The 21,158-nt window shown below is 33.3% G+C and overlaps 1 protein-coding gene and 1 long non-coding RNA gene across 4 annotated transcripts in view; one reads left to right on the top strand and one right to left on the bottom strand.

Annotated features, from left to right (window-relative positions):
* Positions 1-21,158, top strand: part of LOC134728349 (uncharacterized) — a 450,627-nt gene that overhangs the window by 406,587 nt on the left and 22,882 nt on the right. The gene's annotated exons all lie outside the window — the stretch shown is intronic.
* LOC134728338 (INO80 complex subunit B-like) lies at positions 941-18,405 on the bottom strand. Of its 3 annotated transcripts, none has more exons than XM_063592919.1 (10): positions 18,265-18,405; positions 15,693-15,843; positions 15,074-15,106; positions 13,779-13,828; positions 6,924-7,072; positions 6,067-6,115; positions 5,318-5,418; positions 3,836-3,892; positions 3,088-3,203; positions 941-1,397 (listed from the first exon to the last, which is right to left on the bottom strand). In XM_063592919.1, exons 1-10 carry the CDS (start codon positions 18,308-18,310, stop codon positions 1,244-1,246), a joined length of 906 nt encoding a protein of 301 aa, XP_063448989.1. In that variant the 5' UTR covers positions 18,311-18,405; the 3' UTR covers positions 941-1,243. The 3 variants fall into 3 exon arrangements, with proteins under 3 accessions (XP_063448989.1, XP_063448988.1, XP_063448987.1); XM_063592918.1 differs by lacking the exon at positions 13,779-13,828 and adding an exon at positions 10,960-11,009; XM_063592917.1 differs by lacking the exon at positions 13,779-13,828 and having other exon boundaries at positions 942-1,397; positions 15,024-15,106.

Raw genomic sequence — 21,158 nt, 5'->3', positions numbered from 1 at the left:
TATACCTTTTTGAAATATTTAAGATTACAAACACTGTTTAATATGTCAAATTCTACATGTTAATCTCATACAGTAGATACAAAATATAGTAACCTGACTACCATCTAATTACCAACATCCAACACAAAAAGAGGGGTGGGACTATTTACCACTGTCCATACTCTATCTGTTGGACCATCTGTTCATTTTGCCATTACACTTATGTGTGGATGTTTTGTTAAAATTACTTCAACTGGTTACATTTTGTTATATGGTTTGGAGAAACCAAGCTTCATCTTGTTATGATGTATTTTGTGACACAATTTATGTTCCTATGATCTACATCGTGTTTGATCTAAACTTTATTCAACAGGGGCCGGTTGTTCAACTTGTCGTTAACTTAACGGTAGCGTTAGCCTTAACGTGTCGTTAAAAAGTTTAACGTGGCGTTACTTAACGGAAGGTTAAAAAGCTGTTGTTCAAGTTGATTTGGGGTATAATTATTGGTTGTAATCAATCCAACTAATAAGATCTTGAAAAGATTGGCAAGTTTGACCAATTTTGCCATTTCATGAGCCACACAAAATTTTAAGCTAATTCTTTGTGGTTTTGATCAAGTACAAATTCGAAATTGAAATGGAATACCATTCAATTTACTTTATATATATATAGGAAGATGTAGTGTGAGTGCCAATGAGACAACTCTCCATCCAAATAACCATATTTTTTTTTTAAAGTAAAAAAAGTAAACCATTATAGGTCAATGTACAGCCTTCAAATGGAGCCTTGGCTCACACCGAACAACAAGCTATAAAGAGCCCCAAAATTACAAAAGTGTAAAACCATTCAAACGGGAAAACCAACGGTCTAATCTATTTGCTTAAAATAACTCTTTCTCTCTGTTTAGTGTGGTATTAATAATAATACTGATTTGATTTGATGATTTATTTTTGTATCACTCAGTGTCATGATGTCTCTCTATTCCTGTCCATATTCAGCACTAGAACATGACCATTAACAAATATCTTGTACCCGGCATACACGATTCTTAACAAAAACAAGTCCTGCAACAACCAACACTAACATATCCTTCAATTGTTCCTTCCTTACCAGATAAAGTCAATGGAGAAAACAATTTCAACTGCTTCACCAACTTGTAAAATAACATGAGCACACAGCATATTATGACAATTTACTTTCTCCTTCATTCAACATATCTATTAACTTGGAATCACTAAAGCTGCCTTCTCCAAGCTAACATTGATCATACAACTTCTATTTTGATTGGTCTATTACACACAGATATGTTTGTTTTATAACACTGTAAACTACACAGGGGTACACCAGTCTTAGAACAAGAATATTTCTTTAGATTTGAACATCCTTTTACACCACAACATGTCTTTGGCTTACAGGGACTGAAAAATAAACATTGCAACCATGGATTATCATATACAAGGTATAAGCAAAACAACTACTATCAACATAAGGTATGGTGATGTTCACAATTTATATTTTAATTTATACAAAAAACTTTCTGTCATAAAGATTGTGTGCTGATAAATTTCAGGATAATTCATGTATAGGGATTTCAGGTAGAAGAATATGTACAAGTTTTGATAAATTATTGTAACACATTTCTCAATGTATTCTGATGACTTCCATGAAATTACCTGATAAAGCAGTCAACATATCAATATAATGAAAACCAATTAATTTTTCTGATACTTTTTTCATGTTTAGCCCTTTTGGCTAATTTTGCTTTAATTCATCTTAACAAATTTCTTAATCAAAACAGCTTGGCAAATAAGACAATATCCAGTTCGACACAGTCATCTGTATTCCCCCTAAGCATTTCATATATTTGAAACAATTGTTTCGCAATTTTTGTTATAGAAGTGGAACTACCTAATTTTTTTCTAGCCTGCAACTTAAAGTTACAGAAAGCTAGACATAGGGAAAGTAATCTGACCAAGGCGGCAGCAAAGGCGGTGGTGTAAGCTAACTTTTTAAAAACCTATATATTTTAGAAGGTAGAAGACCTGGATATTTCATACTTTGTACATAGATGCCTAATGTTACGAAGTTTCCGTCAGTCACATGTCCAATGTCCTTGACCTCATTTTCATGGTTCAGTGACTACTTGAAAAAAGCTAAGATTTCTTGTAATGTTAAATTCTCTCTTATTATAAGTAATAGGATAACTATATTTGGTATGTGCGTACCTTGCAAGGTCCTCATGTCCATCAGACAGTTTTCACTTGACCTTGACCTCATTTTAAGGATCAGTTAACAATGTTAAGTTTTGGTGGTCAAGTTCATATCTCAGATACTATAAGCAATAGTTCTAGTATATTTGGTGTATGGAAGGACTGTAAGGTGTACCAAGATGTCCAACTGGCAGGTGTCATCTGACCTTGACCTTATTTTCATGGTTCAGTGGTTAAAGTTAAGTTTTTGTGTTTTTGTCTGTTTTTCTTATACTGTATGCAATAAGTCTACTATATTTGGTGTATGGAATGATTGTAAGGTGTACATGTCTAGCTGGCAGGTGTCATCTGACCTTGACCTCATTTTCATGGTTCAGTGGTCAAAGTTAAGTTTCTGAGTTTTGGTATTTTTTTCTAAAACTATGTGCAATATGTCAACTATATTTGGTGTATTGAAATATTTTATGATCTTTATGTCAGTCATGCAGGTTTAATTTGACCTTGACCTCATTTTCACAGTTCATTGCTCAGTGTTAAGTTTTTGTGTTTTGGTCTGTTTTTGGTCTGGTCCATAAGCAATAGGTCAACTATATTTGTTGTATGGCAGAATTGTTAATGTCTGCCTGGCATGGTTCATCTGACCTTGACCTCATTTTCATGGTTCATTGGTCAATGTTTAGTTTTCTTGGTTAATGTTGAGTTTATGTGACAGTTTTAATAAAGCTCTATATTTAGGACTATCAACATAATATCAATGATTAGTAAAGAAGGCGAGACATTTCAGTGTGTGCACTCTTGTTGTTATAGGAGTGGAACTTCCTAATTTTTGTGATAACTTCTCTATTTACCAGGTTTTGCTTTAAGAGTACCTTTTGTTTTTAAAGTGAGCACCACTTACCTAGCTTTTTCTGTAGTGAAAGGAAACTGTATCCCTGTTGGTACTGATATTGATATTCCATGTTGATTATTGACATAATGTACTTTGGGAGCAGTACTCTTTTTTGAACTTTTGGTCTGAAAAAAACATGATTACTAACTTTTTGCATTTGTGTAATTTCAAAGGAAAAAACGAAAATAGTAATGATTAATATCTTAGTGCACCATTCATTCTGTGAGCCAGACAATCAGCATATGCATAAATCGGAATATTTCTTCACAAATATTTTATTATGTTAATTTAAAATAGATGCTGAAAGCTCTCTATTCAATTATTAAAAGTAAAATATCTGCAATCAGTTAAAAGCTACCTACCTTTGAAGATCGTATTCTAGTTGAAGACTTTTATTCAAAATGAATTATAATCTTTATCAACAGTCAAGTAAACTTTTAAATGTCAACTGTTCAAAATTTAGGGTAACTGAGATTGAATAATTTCCCTTTGTTTATTTGAAAAAAATGTTCAAATCAACTTTGGTATCTCAATTAGAAAATTTTCCATTTGGGATATCAAATGATATATGATACTGATGCTCAAAGATATTTCAAAACAACATAAAAAAGTATGGGGTATATATTGGTCATTTTCTAATTCAGTATATTTTTCTGGCCAAGAGATTATTATTTTTCATTTATGGACTGTAACCAATTTGACAAGTAACCACAGGGCTCATTCTTTTAAAATGAGTTTGCTATCACAGATTAATTACCTTCATTGATTTATTTTTAGAGTCCTGTTTCTTCAGCAGTCTGTCAAGTGTTTGTTTCTGAAATTAGATAGTAAAAAGTATGTATTGTATGTGTCACAAAAAATATTTCAGGGATCTAAAAATGAAAGTAAATATAGAAATTTTATAAGTAGTCATATACCATGTATACAATTAATAATGCATATTGTACCTTGAGGTTCCTCAGAGTTGAAATTGCTTACTTTGCATAAAGATGCCATTTAAATTTTTTATTTTCATCTTTTGAAGGATCATGGAAATAAGATCTCAAACATTGATAATATACCTGCATACCAAATATCATTGACCTATCACTCATTAGAGCTAATCACAATCTATTATCTTAATGTAGCTGTCACCACTCCAATAATCATTCACTATTTCAGTAGGTGAAATCTTTGACATTAAGCATCTTAAAAAAAATCATTCAGTGCACTCCATGATATGAATTTTAGTGCCTGTATAATGTTTTGAAAACAAATACACAAATACTAATCTACAGTGGTTCAATTAAAGGAGTAGGTCCTGTAAGAGCCCTTTTTGGCCCCAAAATATAGCAGTTTTACAAAATTGTTAAAATGTAAACTTTTAATTATTTATTAGATAGTAGAATGGTTCTGCTACAAAAATATTGGCTGTTTTTGACAATACAATGCACATATATTGAGTACTAGCACCACTAAGTCATGCTAAATTACTGAAATCATCCAAATTCAAGCATTTTAGTTAAATTTTAGACGGTTTCCTTGTAAAACGAAAGTGGCCGCATTCGTGTTCATCCAAACTATTAAAATGGAAGTTGTATTTGATGATAAAACATAACATATATAAAGATTGAGGATGAACACGGATGCGGCCACTTTCATTTTTGACAAAAATCATCTGAAAAGTGACATTTTTTCGCATATTTGGTAGATTTTTCATATTTTTGTTTGAATCGGATCGTTTTTATGACTAAATGAGTAAAAATCTTTCACAAAAAATAATTGAATCAAATGAAATAGACACTTAAGTGTTTAAAAAGTGGTCAAAATCTTTCGTCAGATGAAACTGAAATTTGAGGCCAAAATCGGTCCTTACCGGACCTACTCCTTTATTCAACTCATCTAGATTGGAGTAGATTTAGAGCATAAAATTTACTATAAGTAAACTTCTAAACTTCAATCCCATATTTGAACTACTAGTATATGTAACATTGTAATATATATCTTGTAATTTTTCATTAATAAATACTGTTTAAACTAAGTAAAACAGAAAAATTATGATGCTCTATCTGAATTAAAAACATCTTTTTGTGGTTCAAGTAGAGGAATCTTCATGGTCTTTTTTATGTTTTATATTTCCTTTTTTTCTATTGGTCATGATGTTGTCACACATTAACAAATGATTAATCTAAAATTGAAAAGAAAGATGTTACAACATCATTTGTATGTTCAACCGTTTATTACTTGAATCTGCACTTACTTTATCTTTTTCTCTTTTCTCATGAGCTTGTTGTCTTCTTTTCTTAGCTCTCTGTTGTCTCTTTGCCATTTGTTCTTCTGTTAATTCTACCTGTCTATAACCTACAAAATAAAACAATTCTACCTGTCTATAACCTACAAAATAAAACAATTCTACCTGTCTATAACCTACAAAATAAAACAATTCTACCTGTCTATAACCAACAAAATAAAACAATTCTACCTGTCTATAACCTACAAAATAAAACAATTCTACCTGTCTATAACCTATATAAGGCTGGATATTTGGTCATTTTATTTTGTGTTGTTTATGTTATTGTGTATATATATGTCTGATCAAATATGTGACACTATAATAAAATAAATCATTATTATTATTATTATTATTATTGTAATCAACATGATAATAATTTCACCTGTTTATATATAATTACATAATAATAATTTCACATATCAATAACCTACATAATAAAAGCTTCACCTGTTTAAGTGACAGAAATCATGAAAATCTATATAAAAAAATTAAAGTACCATTTCTGTTCTACTTTTCCCTCCCTTAGACAGTTTGATGCTTAGTTGACCATAAAGTTAGCTTAGTAAGTTCTGCTGTCATATTGTGATGTTGCTTATAACTTCTCCTCTTACATTGTGAACATTCTGATAAGTTCTGCATACTTCTCAAAGGGGGTTGATACAAGTAGTCTGAAGCTACTGATCTAATCTATATTAAGTCATATATGTATTTCATACCTGAAGGGAGCTGCATCAATTCTTGTTGATCTCCATGAAATAATGCTCTCTACAAAAAAAGGTTAAAAAATAGAACTGTTGCTTCATTTAAACCAGTAGCTATATAATTCATGTGGCAGTACTTTTTTTATGTCATCCCTCTCTAAATTATAATCGTGATATATTGCAATTGTGACAAGTGTTTAATGCTACAGATGGTAATATATGGAGATATGATATGAGTGCTAATAAGACAACTATCACCCAGAGTACAAATGATGAACAAGAAATGCTCACTTCCTTTGTTTTTTTGGAATACCAGTAACCATGTACAATCAAAGTGCTTGTAAGAACTGAATGGTAAAGATTGCTTTACTTTATCAGTGGGAAGTAAAATTAATTTTGCATTGAATAAAGCATTGGTTGTAGTTGATTAAACTACTATTCTGGACAATGGGAGATAACTTCAATTTTTAACAATGACATCATTTATTTTTTTAGAACAGATATTAGATTACTGCCCCTTGTGAAAGTTGTAAAATTTTTTTGATAGGTGTAACATTATTGTGTGACTGCAATATCTGAGTATCTATTACATTGATAAATTTCTGGTAATGTTCATGGATAGGATGTTTAGAATGTTATGATCAATGCACTATATCTTGGGTATTAAGGTAGGGATAAGCCACAACAGTTTTGATATCAAGTCAGTAAAATAGGGTTTTGATTTCATTTCATATAATCTCTACCAAAAAATGTATGTATGCATCAGGCACTTCAGCTTTTGAGGCATCATATAGAAAATAAAAAAATATTTTGTTTACATGAGTTTGCCAACATGGATAAAATTAATTAATTTATTAACACTAAAACTGTACCTGTCTAGCAGTTAACATTTTCGGATCTTTACTTCTCCTGAGCATACCAGAATCATCTAAGTTGCCTTTCTCCAGAGCATCCAACCATTGTTTCTCCTCATCTGATGTATCAACATCTGGTTTCTTCTCTGTTGGTTCCTCCTTGATTTCTAACAAATAAAGATATTAATGTCAATGAAAGCTGTACATCATCAGTCTGCATCATTAGCCACTAGTCTGATGCACCAGACTAGTATAATTTCATTTAGACTAGCAAGTTTTTTTCAAAACTTTGTTTGGACCAATAAGAAAAATATAAGATTATTGGTCTTCAGACTAGTAGTTTTTGGTGCAGACTGCATCATACAAGATTTTATAGAATGTGGTCAGTATATTTTGTTTATGTCAGGTGCGTGAAAAGAATTGTTATTTTTTTATACATCATTTGACAGTTTGAAGACATCTGATACTTGTAGCAGTTTTGAGCAACAGCAAAATATATTATTATTGAAATGATTTATGTTAGTACATGTACCACATTTAAAGGATCTCAAAATGATCAAACACATCAAATAGGTGTCATAGCATATGGATTAAATAAATGGGGAATGTGTCCATGGGACACAAATGATGCTTGCATATTATACATGTACCAGTAGTTATAAATGGACATTACTAAAGAATAATAAAAGTGAATCTACCCAAATTTGTAATTGATATGAGTTTTTCAGTACATGTAATAAGCATAGTGTATATGTTTCCAAATATTTGGTTGGGCAAACTTAAGTTAGAGAACGGATACCTAGTTAGGAGATCTATGATCTGACTTGGTCATGTGACTCGCATGTTGGTGCGAAGGAATCATTCTTGATATCAGTCAGTGGTCTCGCTAGCCAAAAATAGAAGGGCACCCAGGTTAATCATGTCATTACAAACAATTACAATGATAAAGACTTCAAAGGTGTTTAGTTAATAACTAGGGAATTTAATTAGGATAATGTATCTTTTTGTCATACATGATACATTTGATGAATGTGTCAGCGAGTGTGTTTAGATTGGGTCGGCATTTTTCGATCTTCAATTCACAATGAAAGTGTATAAATGAAGACTTTCATGACTTTAGAAATGAATTTAAGTTATCAAAATAAAACTATGCCTTCACAGAAATGCCTTCCATCTCAAATTGTTAGCGACAAGCACAGTTTTTAATTAACGCAAACGTTTTGGAAATTGATTTTGGAGTTACTTCCCCTGATTTAGCTTATTACAAATTTGTGCCCTAAAAATATTATCTAGTATCAAAAAATGAAATAAATAACCAATTGAATATATAATAACATAATAATGTTACCCTAAGGATATTAACTGTCTTTGAACATATAAAAAAAAATATTGCAATTTCTTTTTGATAATTATACTTTTACCAATCAATATTCTAAACATTGATAAATAAGTAATACACATGGAAATAGGTATGTCGACGGTGCAAGGGCTGTATAGCCAGTCAAGGTTGTTAAAAACTTGCATTTGTTCAAATAGGTAAGCCAACCCTGCAAGGGCTGTGTAGCCAGTTAAGGTCGTTAAAAACTATCTTTTGTTAAAATAGGTATCATAATCAGTTTAAAGCTCTAATGTTTAATGTAATTATTGTATCAATATAAAAAAATATAATAAGTCATAATGGGTACAGTAAAGTTATAAACTATAAAAACATAACATGTTGATAAAGATGTACTATAAAATTCATAACTACACAAACAATAAAATAAAAACTATGGTTAAAATGCATCTTTATTTAAAAAAAACCAACACATATACAGTAAAAAAAAGAGATCCGTAACTCGTGATACACACAGAAACAGAGACAAAAAAATAAGCAGTGCCTTTTCTTTTCATAAAAAGTGCCCTGCCCTCCACTGGCACCCTGCCCCTTTTGATTTCTAGCTAGATCTATAATCTGATCTTGGTCATATGACTTACCTGTTGATGCCAATGAATCATTCATGACATCTATAATCTGATCTAAGTCATGTGACCTACCTGTTGATGCCAAGGAATCATTCATGACATCTATAATCTGATCATGTGACCTACCTGTTGATGCCGAGGAATCATTCATGACATCTATAATCTGATCATGTGACATACCTGTTGATGCCGAGGAATCATTCATGACATCTATAATCTGATATTGTGACATACGATCATGTGACCTACCTGTTGATGACGAGGAATCATTCATGACATCTATAATCTGATCTTGTGACCTACCTGTTGATGCCCAGGAATCATTCATGACATCTATAATCTGATCATGTGACCTACCTGTTGATGCCGAGGAATCATTCATGACATCTATAATCTGATCTTGTGACCTATCTGTTGATGCCGAGGAATCATTCATGACATCTATAATCTGATCATGTGACATACCTGTTGATGACGAGGAATCATTCATGACATCTATAATCTGATCTTGTGACCTACCTGTTGATGACGAGGAATCATTCATGACATCTATAATCTGATCTTGTGACCTACCTGTTGATGACGAGGAATCATTCATGACATCTATAATCTGATCTTGTGACCTACCTGTTGATGACGAGGAATCATTTATGACATCTATAATCTGATCTTGTGACCTACCTGTTGATGACGAGGAATCATTCATGACATCTATAATCTGATCTTGTGACCTACCTGTTGATGACGAGGAATCATTCATGACATCTATAATCTGATCATGTGACATACCTGTTGATGACGAGGAATCATTCATGACATCTATAATCTGATCTTGTGACATACCTGTTGATGACCAGGAATCAATCATGACATCTATGATCTGATCATGTGACCTACCTGTTGATGAGGAGGAATCATTCATGACATCTATAATCTGATCTTGTGACCTACCTGTTGATGACGAGGAATCATTCATGACATCTGTAATCTGATCTTGTGACCTACCTGTTGATGACCAGGAATCAATCATGACATCTATAATCTGATCATGTGACCTACCTGTTGATGCAGAGAAATCATTCATGTCAGACATCTATAATCTGATCATGTGACCTACCTGTTGATGCTGAGGAATCATTCATGACATCTATAATCTGATCTTGTGACCTACCTGTTGATGACGAGGAATCAATCATGACATCTATGATCTGATCATGTGACCTACCTGTTGATGCCAAGGAATCATTCATGACATCTATAATCTGATCATGTGACCTACCTGTTGATGCCGAGGAATCATTCATGACATCTATAATCTGATCTTGTGACCTATCTGTTGATGCCGAGGAATCATTCATGACATCTATAATCTGATCATGTGACATACCTGTTGATGACGAGGAATCATTCATGACATCTATAATCTGATCTTGTGACCTACCTGTTGATGACGAGGAATCATTCATGACATCTATAATCTGATCTTGTGACCTACCTGTTGATGACGAGGAATCATTCATGACATCTATAATCTGATCTTGTGACCTACCTGTTGATGACGAGGAATCATTTATGACATCTATAATCTGATCTTGTGACATACCTGTTGATGCTGAGGAATCATTCATGACATCTATAATCTGATCTTGTGACCTACCTGTTGATGACGAGGAATCAATCATGACATCTATAATCTGATCATGTGACATACCTGTTGATGCCGAGGAATCATTCATGACATCTATAATCTGATCTTGTGACCTACCTGTTGATGACGAGGAATCATTCATGACATCTATAATCTGATCTTGTGACCTACCTGTTGATGACGAGCAATCAATCATGACATCTATAATCTGATCTTGTGACCTACCTGTTGATGACGAGCAATCAATCATGACATCTATAATCTGATCTTGTGACCTACCTGTTGATGACGAGGAATCAATCATGACATCTATGATCTGATCATGTGACCTACCTGTTGATGACGAGGAATCATTCATGACATCTATAATCTGATCTTGTGACCTACCTGTTGATGCCCAGGAATCATTCATGACATCTATAATCTGATCATGTGACCTACCTGTTGATGCCGAGGAATCATTCATGACATCTATAATCTGATCTTGTGACCTACCTGTTGATGACGAGGAATCAATCATGACATCTATGATCTGATCATGTGACCTACCTGTTGATGAGGAGGAATCATTCATGACATCTATAATCTGATCTTGTGACCTACCTGTTGATGACGAGGAATCATTCATGACATCTGTAATCTGATCTTGTGACCTATAGCTACCTGTTGATGACCAGGAATCAATCATGACATCTATAATTTGATCATATGACCTACCTGTTGATGCAGAGAAATCATTCATGTCAGACATCTATAATCTGATCATGTGACCTACTTGATGCTGAGGAATCATTCATGACATCTATAATCTGATCTTGTGACCTACCTGTTGATGACGAGGAATCAATCATGACATCTATGATCTGATCATGTGACCTACCTGTTGATGCCAAGGAATCATTCATGACATCTATAATCTGATCATGTGACCTACCTGTTGATGCCGAGGAATCATTCATGACATCTATAATCTGATCATGTGACATACCTGTTGATGCCGAGGAATCATTCATGACATCTATAATCTGATATTGTGAAATACCTGTTGATGACGAGGAATCAATCATGACATCTATAATCTGATCATGTGACCTACCTGTTGATGACGAGGAATCATTCATGACATCTATAATCTGATCTTGTGACCTACCTGTTGATGCCCAGGAATCATTCATGACATCTATAATCTGATCTTGTGACCTACCTGTTGATGCCGAGGAATCATTCATGACATCTATAATCTGATCTTGTGACCTATCTGTTGATGCCGAGGAATCATTCATGACATCTATAATCTGATCATGTGACATACCTGTTGATGACGAGGAATCATTCATGACATCTATAATCTGATCTTGTGACCTACCTGTTGATGACGAGGAATCATTCATGACATCTATAATCTGATCTTGTGACCTACCTGTTGATGACGAGGAATCATTCATGACATCTATAATCTGATCTTGTGACCTACCTGTTGATGACGAGGAATCATTCATGACATCTATAATCTGATCTTGTGACCTACCTGTTGATGACGAGGAATCATTTATGACATCTATAATCTGATCTTGTGACCTACCTGTTGATGCTGAGGAATCATTCATGACATCTATAATCTGATCTTGTGACCTACCTGTTGATGACGAGGAATCAATCATGACATCTATAATCTGATCATGTGACATACCTGTTGATGCCGAGGAATCATTCATGACATCTATAATCTGATCTTGTGACCTACCTGTTGATGACGAGGAATCATTCATGACATCTATAATCTGATCTTGTGACCTACCTGTTGATGCCCAGGAATCATTCATGACATCTATAATCTGATCTTGTGACCTACCTGTTGATGACGAGGAATCAATCATGACATCTATAATCTGATCTTGTGACATACCTGTTGATGACGAGGAATCATTCATGACATCTATAATCTGATATTGTGACCTACCTGTTGATGACGAGGAATCATTCATGACATCTATAATCTGATCTTGTGACCTACCTGTTGATGACGAGGAATCATTCATGACATCTATAATCTGATATTGTGACCTACCTGTTGATGACGAGGAATCATTCATGACATCTATAATCTGATCTTGTGACCTACCTGTTGATGACCAGGAATCAATCATGACATCTATAATCTGATCTTGTGACCTACCTGTTGATGACGAGGAATCATTCATGACATCTATAATCTGATATTGTGACCTACCTGTTGATGACGAGGAATCAATCATGACATCTATAATCTGATCTTGTGACCTACCTGTTGATGACGAGGAATCAATCATGACATCTATAATCTGATCTTGTGACCTACCTGTTGATGACGAGGAATCAATCATGACATCTATAATCTGATCATGTGACATACCTGTTGATGACGAGGAATCAATCATGACATCTATAATCTGATCTTGTGACCTACCTGTTGATGACGAGGAATCATTCATGACATCTATAATCTGATCATGTGACCTACCTGTTGATGCTGAGGAATCATTCATGACATCTATAATCTGATCTTGTGACCTACCTGTTGATGACGAGGAATCAATCATGACATCTATGATCTGATCATGTGACCTACCTGTTGATGAGGAGGAATCATTCATGACATCTATAATCTGATCTTGTGACCTACCTGTTGATGACGAGGAATCATTCATGACATCTGTAATCTGATCTTGTGACCTACCTGTTGATGACCAGGAATCAATCATGACATCTATAATCTGATCATGTGACCTACCTGTTGATGCAGAGAAATCATTCATGTCAGACATCTATAATCTGATCATGTGACCTACCTGTTGATGCTGAGGAATCATTCATGACATCTTTAATCTGATCTTGTGACCTACCTGTTGATGACGAGGAATCAATCATGACATCTATGATCTGATCATGTGACCTACCTGTTGATGCCAAGGAATCATTCATGACATCTATAATCTGATCATGTGACCTACCTGTTGATGCCGAGGAATCATTCATGACATCTATAATCTGATCATGTGACATACCTGTTGATGCCGAGGAATCATTCATGACATCTATAATCTGATATTGTGAAATACCTGTTGATGACGAGGAATCAATCATGACATCTATAATCTGATCATGTGACCTACCTGTTGATGACGAGGAATCATTCATGACATCTATAATCTGATCTTGTGACCTACCTGTTGATGCCCAGGAATCATTCATGACATCTATAATCTGATCTTGTGACCTACCTGTTGATGCCGAGGAATCATTCATGACATCTATAATCTGATCTTGTGACCTATCTGTTGATGCCGAGGAATCATTCATGACATCTATAATCTGATCATGTGACATACCTGTTGATGACGAGGAATCATTCATGACATCTATAATCTGATCTTGTGACCTACCTGTTGATGACGAGGAATCATTCATGACATCTATAATCTGATCTTGTGACCTACCTGTTGATGACGAGGAATCATTCATGACATCTATAATCTGATCTTGTGACCTACCTGTTGATGACGAGGAATCATTTATGACATCTATAATCTGATCTTGTGACATACCTGTTGATGCTGAGGAATCATTCATGACATCTATAATCTGATCTTGTGACCTACCTGTTGATGACGAGGAATCAATCATGACATCTATAATCTGATCATGTGACATACCTGTTGATGCCGAGGAATCATTCATGACATCTATAATCTGATCTTGTGACCTACCTGTTGATGACGAGGAATCATTCATGACATCTATAATCTGATCTTGTGACCTACCTGTTGATGCCCAGGAATCATTCATGACATCTATAATCTGATCTTGTGACCTACCTGTTGATGACGAGGAATCAATCATGACATCTATGATCTGATCATGTGACATACCTGTTGATGCCGAGGAATCATTCATGACATCTATAATCTGATCTTGTGACCTACCTGTTGATGACGAGGAATCATTCATGACATCTATAATCTGATCATGTGACATACCTGTTGATGACGAGGAATCATTCATGACATCTATAATCTGATCTTGTGACTACCTGTTGATGACGAGGAATCATTCATGACATCTGTAATCTGATCTTGTGACCTACCTGTTGATGACCAGGAATCAATCATGACATCTATAATCTGATCATGTGACCTACCTGTTGATGCAGAGAAATCATTCATGTCAGACATCTATAATCTGATCATGTGACCTACCTGTTGATGCTGAGGAATCATTCATGACATCTATAATCTGATCTTGTGACCTACCTGTTGATGATGAGGAATCAATCATGACATCTATGATCTGATCATGTGACCTACCTGTTGATGACGAGGAATTATTCATGACATCTATAATCTGATCTTGTGACCTACCTGTTGATGACGAGGAATCATTCATGACATCTATAATCTGATCTTGTGACCTACCTGTTGATGACGAGGAATCATTCATGACATCTATAATCTGATCTTGTGACCTACCTGTTGATGCTGAGGAATCATTCATGACATCTATAATCTGATCTTGTGACTCATCTGATGATTCTTTGTTTATTGTTTGTACACTGCATGTATGAAAAATAAATAAATAAGTCGGTAAATAAATAGGTAAATATATATATCTTAATGCAATAATATATCAAAGGAAACATTTGTCATTTCGGGAGCTCTTATTGCTGACTATGCTGTATGTGTTTTAGTCATTTTTGAAGGCTGTATTGTGACCTTTATATAGTTGTTAATTTCTGTGTCATTTTGTATCTTGTGGAGAATTTATTCGTTGGCAATCATACAACATCTTCTTATTTTTATATAAAATATTTATTTATGTACTAGTAATACAGATTATACAAGATAATATTTTATTCAGCATTGTTCAACAGATGTTATAAATCATCTTGTTGAAATACAACATACTTTTAACAAATGGCATCCTATTTTGTAAAGTTTTCAAAATTAATCAATAATTAGTCTATTTTATTTTGTTCAGAAAAGCATAGGTCTAATATCAAATTATTTCTTTTGTTAAATACCATATGTACACATCATGTACATGTACTTCAAACAATCGTATAAACATATATACATGTGACGTTTTTACTACAATATCTAAATATTACATACAGGTACTGGTGATTTTATACCACAAACCTTTTAGTTCCCAAAGTTTCACCTCCAATTCTCAATTTCAGTTTTATTGATGGTTTTGGTGATGACAATTCTTCGAGATCACCTTCCTTTTTCTTTTTATGCTTTTTCTTATGTTTTTTGTGTTTCTTGTGTGAGCTTCCTGGAGGAGAATCTGTAAAATATAAAATTTTAATCATTATCTACCATGTCTACTGATGTCAAATTTTTAGAAGTGAATTTATACATGTTATACATAACATCTTAAGTACATTGTATCTTACATGTAACTTGATCTTTGATGTTTATCAACAAATACATGTAGAGGTACTGCAAGCAGAGTTCACAAAATGATACCAACTTCTCAACATAAAGAAAGGAGGATCTGTAGATAGAAATGGACAATACATTGTCCAGATAGATACAATGTATTTTCAGACACATCAGACAACCAGTTGTTGGGTTGCTGCCCCTGAATTTGTAATTTTAAGGAAATTTTGCATTTCTTTTATTATTGCCCTTTATTAAGTTATTTTTCACAATTTTTTGTAATTTTTGTATCTTTTAGTTTTTCAAAAAATCTTTTCACACTTATCAGACACCCTATTATTGGGTTTAGCCCCTGCATTGGTATTTTTAAGGAAATTTTTCAGTGATTTGGTCATCATCTGTAATGCTATTTAGCATGATTAGATAAACTGTAAACAGCAAAAATGTTCAGAAAGTAAAAAGTAAAAAGTAAAAAAGTGCATGTTTATTACAAGCTCTACAAATAAGTCAGATGATCAAAATTGTCAATTGACCCTTTCAGGATTATTGCCCTTTAAACTGTTAAACATGTTACAGTAAATTTTTGTAATCTTTAAAAAAGAATCTTCTCTGATCATCTAAATTGATTTTGTCATGAATTCAATTCTTGTCACTATCATATATTGGAGAGTGTCTGTTGTTGAAATTTATCATGTTTATATGCACAAAGACCAAGACGTCTTGAAAGGCTATTTTATTTTTTTTCTTAGTAGGCGTCAAAGAAAAAAAATATATTGTCGTGTCATATGTTTTAGTATCAACCACATGTCGTCGGTTTCGACTGCATACGCGTACAATGTGGCGTGTTTTTCTGTTTCTATATTTAGATCAACATTCCTACTACAACTTGACATATTGAAAACATATTCAACATCGCTTTTTAAAGATGTTAGAACAAATTAAATAAAACCTACATGTACATGTATATAGCCATTTTTATTTAACATGTTTAATGTCAAAAATATGCATCACTAGAATAGTTGTGGAAAAAAATTCTGAAGGGTTAAAAATAAAGTCCAGATATGTTATTTGCAAGTCAGACACCAGATCTTCAAAACATACAATGTATGACCTTCATGTGTTTTTTCTTGTCGTTTTAATTACAAACCAGCGAGTTAAAATTAGCAGGGTTCTTATATAAAATGGTTGTTCAAAATCTTATTATTCAATATTTCATTGACAATATTTGTTAATACATCCTTGATACATGAAGATAAAAACATAGTTAACTTTTCATATGTCATGTATGTAATTGTAAATTTTGAAAACTGCATTTCATTTTAGAAAAAATAATGTATTTTGTACAAACCAGGTGCCACTCTGAAATTAATAAAAATCTAAAAGTTTCAGCACACGAAACACCTACCTAAATCTATTTGCTAGTAGTTTTTAGTACTGAAAAGTATTTAATTTTTTTATGATTCAAGCCATCATCAGAACCACAACTTTAGAAAATATTAATTTCCGAATTTTATAGTCATTTCCTGTCCGTGTACTGATCCAATTTTTAATTCATTTTAAAACATATGACACCATTTTTTCTAAATACAAAAATCGCAAAGTAATCGGAAACAGTAAAAAATCTATAGTTAGCATTGACAAAAAAATAGATCTATACCTAAAATCAATCTACAGGACATGCTTTTTAAATTTGAGTAAACACCTGAATAAAAACTCAACATTGAAAACCGTAAGTAGTAAGTACCGATTATCAGGTTATCTGCATGTTGATATCGTAAAATATCAGCTGCGAGACATAATATGAAGCTTTTTGTCGAGTGAGCGTAGCGAACGAGATCAAAAAGCCCACATATTATGTCAAGCAGGTGATATTTTTCAATATAAATATGCAGATAATCTGATAATCGATTTATCAGGCTATATTTGCGTGTTTCAGAAGAGTTTTCTTTGTTTCACCAGCACACAAAAGATGACTTGATAAGTTCTGGTCAAAGTTATTAACGTCGGTTCAAACATTATGACGTCGCTGATATGTCTGGGTCAAAGTTATTATGGCCAGGTCAACGTATTTGACGTCACAAAGACGTGATACGGAATAATATTAAGAGCTGAACAGAGTGATATCGACAGTGGGACGACCGATAAAAATTGTTATTGGTACGAAAACACATTACATGATGATAATAGCATTTCAAGACGTCATTATTACATTTTGTATAAATTTTGGACTAACATGACTAATAGACCAAGGTGAGCGACTAGACTAGAGCCTCCAATTGTTAAAAATTGCATCTACAAACAGGTCAATCAGAAGAGAAGCACCTACCGATGATTAGTTCTTCCTCTGTACCAGATTCTTTCCTCTTCCCCATATTATTATAGACGGCTAAAAACTTAAGAAATTGTTGAAAAAAGAAAGGACCGGAAGTAAATACAAAGTTTCCGAACAGAAATTACTATGCAGACAAATATCCTCAAATAGGACCAACTTTCCTTAAACCGGATCTTTGTTTTGTGTGTCTTGTATATTCTTCCTCTATAGGAACACCACCATGTAACATGGACAACCCTGATACTGCTTTTAGATATTTATTTCTTGCAGGATTCATATTTTCATAGTAATGACATTCTTATAAAAAAAAATATTTACAAATTTTAACCAGATGCTCCGCAGGGCGCAGCTTTATACGACCGCAGAGGGCGAACCCTGCCGAACAGTTGGTGCAAGTATGGACACAACATTCAAGCTTGATACAGCTCTGAATTTGGATTGTAATTAAATAGTTGACACAGAATAGGTTTCTGACACAAAATGAATGTGGTCTAATGATCTTTAAAAAAAAAAATTACTTTTGAGCAATACACTATGCTGTTGATCCCCTAAATAAAGAAATATATGAAGAAATTTTTATTTTAATTTCTGCAATCTGATATGAGAAAAATTGTACCCCCATAAATTGTTATTCCCCCTTTTTTTACCTCTCCTATCCCTTATTTCAAAAAATAATCTCAATTTAAATGTTTAATGGAGTTTTTAACAATAACTACTTATTTAAATACATCATAAAATATTTTAATATAAAATGACATTTTTTTTTACAGCTAATCATCGTTTCTTGAAAAATAATTTTGAAACGATGTAAGGGAGATAATCACACTTATATTTAACAGTATTGTTTAAATTTGAATTGGATTACCTCCCTCTCACTGCATTTAAATTGTTTTAATTGTCCTTTAACCAGAAAAAAACCTTGTTATCCCCCTCTATTTTGCCCCTAATTACTAAATGATTAAAGTCATCACCCCATAACCATCCCTTTGAAGTATGGGAGCCTGTGGTATTATTCTAGATAGAGTATGCACTTAAACACAAGTAATTGACTGTAAACTACAAAAAGTTAATGTATTGTCTGGAAACTAGAAAAAAAAATTCGTGTTAGTTGGCCCTTTTATGCCCCTAATTCCTGCATGAATGAGATAATAACGCCCAAACTCAATCCCAGCCTTCCTTTAGTGATATGAAACTTTGTAAAATGTCAGAGAGATCCATACACTAACACACAAGTTATTTCTCACTGATGATACATGTAGGTCTATAAGTTATTAAGCATATGAACACTCAAATAAACTCATCATAGATAACAGGACTAAATTTAGCATATATAGATCACTTTATATTCATTTCAATAAAAAAAAGAATTACGATATCAGTGTATTGCTTTGTGTGTATAAATGTCACCGATGCCCGTCACGTATTGAAAATTTTCATCCTGTGTGTATCACATGAAAAGATTCTAATTGCAATATAACTTTAATATAAATAATATAAATAATGCATTCTTTCTGTGCCTGTTCCTAGACAGGAGTATGTTGTTCAGTGTTTGTCGTTAATCCCTGTCCGTCATATTTGTTTTTTGTAATTGATTGCTTTGTTATAAATTAGGCCGTTAGTTTTCTTAATTGAAAATAGCCGACCATACGGTATGTTTTGTTTAGATGATTGTCGAAGGCCGTCGAATGAATCAACATTTATACCAAAATATACAAATCTTCTGATCTGACAACAATATCGTAGTTCTATATCCCTTCTGAATAAGTCTGTTTAAAGGTTTGATTAGCTTTTAGAGAGAATGACGGCATGCTTGTGCGTTTGTAAAGAATATTATCAAAGATAAGATGTGAAATACAGGCCTGAACGTATTTGAAATCTGCATGAACTTTATCTTTTACGAATCATGGTAAAAAAAATAGTAAATGTTTTGACTAGTTCGGAAAACCGTCTGGTGTAATAAAAAAAGTTTAAAATGGCTGGAACCGCCCCTGGTTCAATATTTATGATCCTGGTCACTTGAATATGGATTCAATGACAATCATACCACATGTTCTGTTTTCTTATATCAATGGTGTCGAATTATTCTCTTGCAAGCGAATAATTCTTCAGCGTTAATTTTATTTAGCTTATATTGACAAAAAATGAACAAAACTGGATTCTAAAAGCGAATCATTATTTCACTTTTTCACTTTTATTAATGATTGAAAATACGTTGATGAACATTTCAACCTTATTTATTCAACGTTGAGTGCCTGCTGGGTAGGCACTCCAGTGGCGGATTCAGAGGGGGCGTAGAGGGCGTACGCCCCCCCTTTGCTCGGACTTTTTTTTAATTTTTTTTGGTAAAATGATTAATTAGACTAGACTTCATGAACTTTGCCATTTCCCGAGTATTTAATTTATTTTTATACGACAATTCTTAACTTATAAAGATATTTTTCGCTGGTATTTACTGATTGTCAAAGTCATGTGATTTGCTATGCTAGAGTTGACCAGTGCGTTGAAAAAACGGCACTCGGTCATTTTGAAATTCAAATTACAGTAATACACATTGCTTAGGCTGAGGATGTCATGACAATCAGAAAACCTTCAAGGTGACACCGGATTGAGCAAGAACGTATTGACTTCTATTTCACTATTCCACCAAACAGAAAATAATAGTAAATACTCTATAGACTTTTACACTTTCATGAAAAAAAATTCCACAATCTTATTTACCTACGAAAACATGTTTAACCCCAAATGCCTCAGCCTTTTTTTATAAACAACATAGTTGAATAATGATCCCCAGTCAGTATAAGCTCTAGAAAGATTTCAAGTCTCAGGTACGAACCAATTGATTTGAGGAGGCAGTCTGATATATTTCAGAGAAAAACAATTGACTCTGA

The sequence above is a fragment of the Mytilus trossulus genome, chromosome 8 (genome assembly GCF_036588685.1).
Source record: "Mytilus trossulus isolate FHL-02 chromosome 8, PNRI_Mtr1.1.1.hap1, whole genome shotgun sequence".
NCBI classification, from domain to species: domain Eukaryota; kingdom Metazoa; phylum Mollusca; class Bivalvia; order Mytilida; family Mytilidae; genus Mytilus; species Mytilus trossulus.
The sequence above is the reverse complement of the archived record's forward strand: the minus strand, read 5'-3'. Positions and strand labels throughout refer to the sequence as shown.

Excerpts from the sequence above, each read along its gene's own strand:
- LOC134728338 (XM_063592919.1), bottom strand. The coding sequence starts at position 18,310 with ATGGGGAAGAGGAAAGAATCTGGTACAGAGGAAGAACTAATCATCG. Across the intron at positions 6,116-6,923 it reads AAATGTTAACTGCTAGACAG|AGAGCATTATTTCATGGAGA; the intron begins GTACAGTTTTAG and ends CTTTTTTTGTAG. Across the intron at positions 3,893-5,317 it reads AGAAAAGAGAAAAAGATAAA|AAACAAACACTTGACAGACT; the intron begins GTAAGTGCAGAT and ends ATCTAATTTCAG.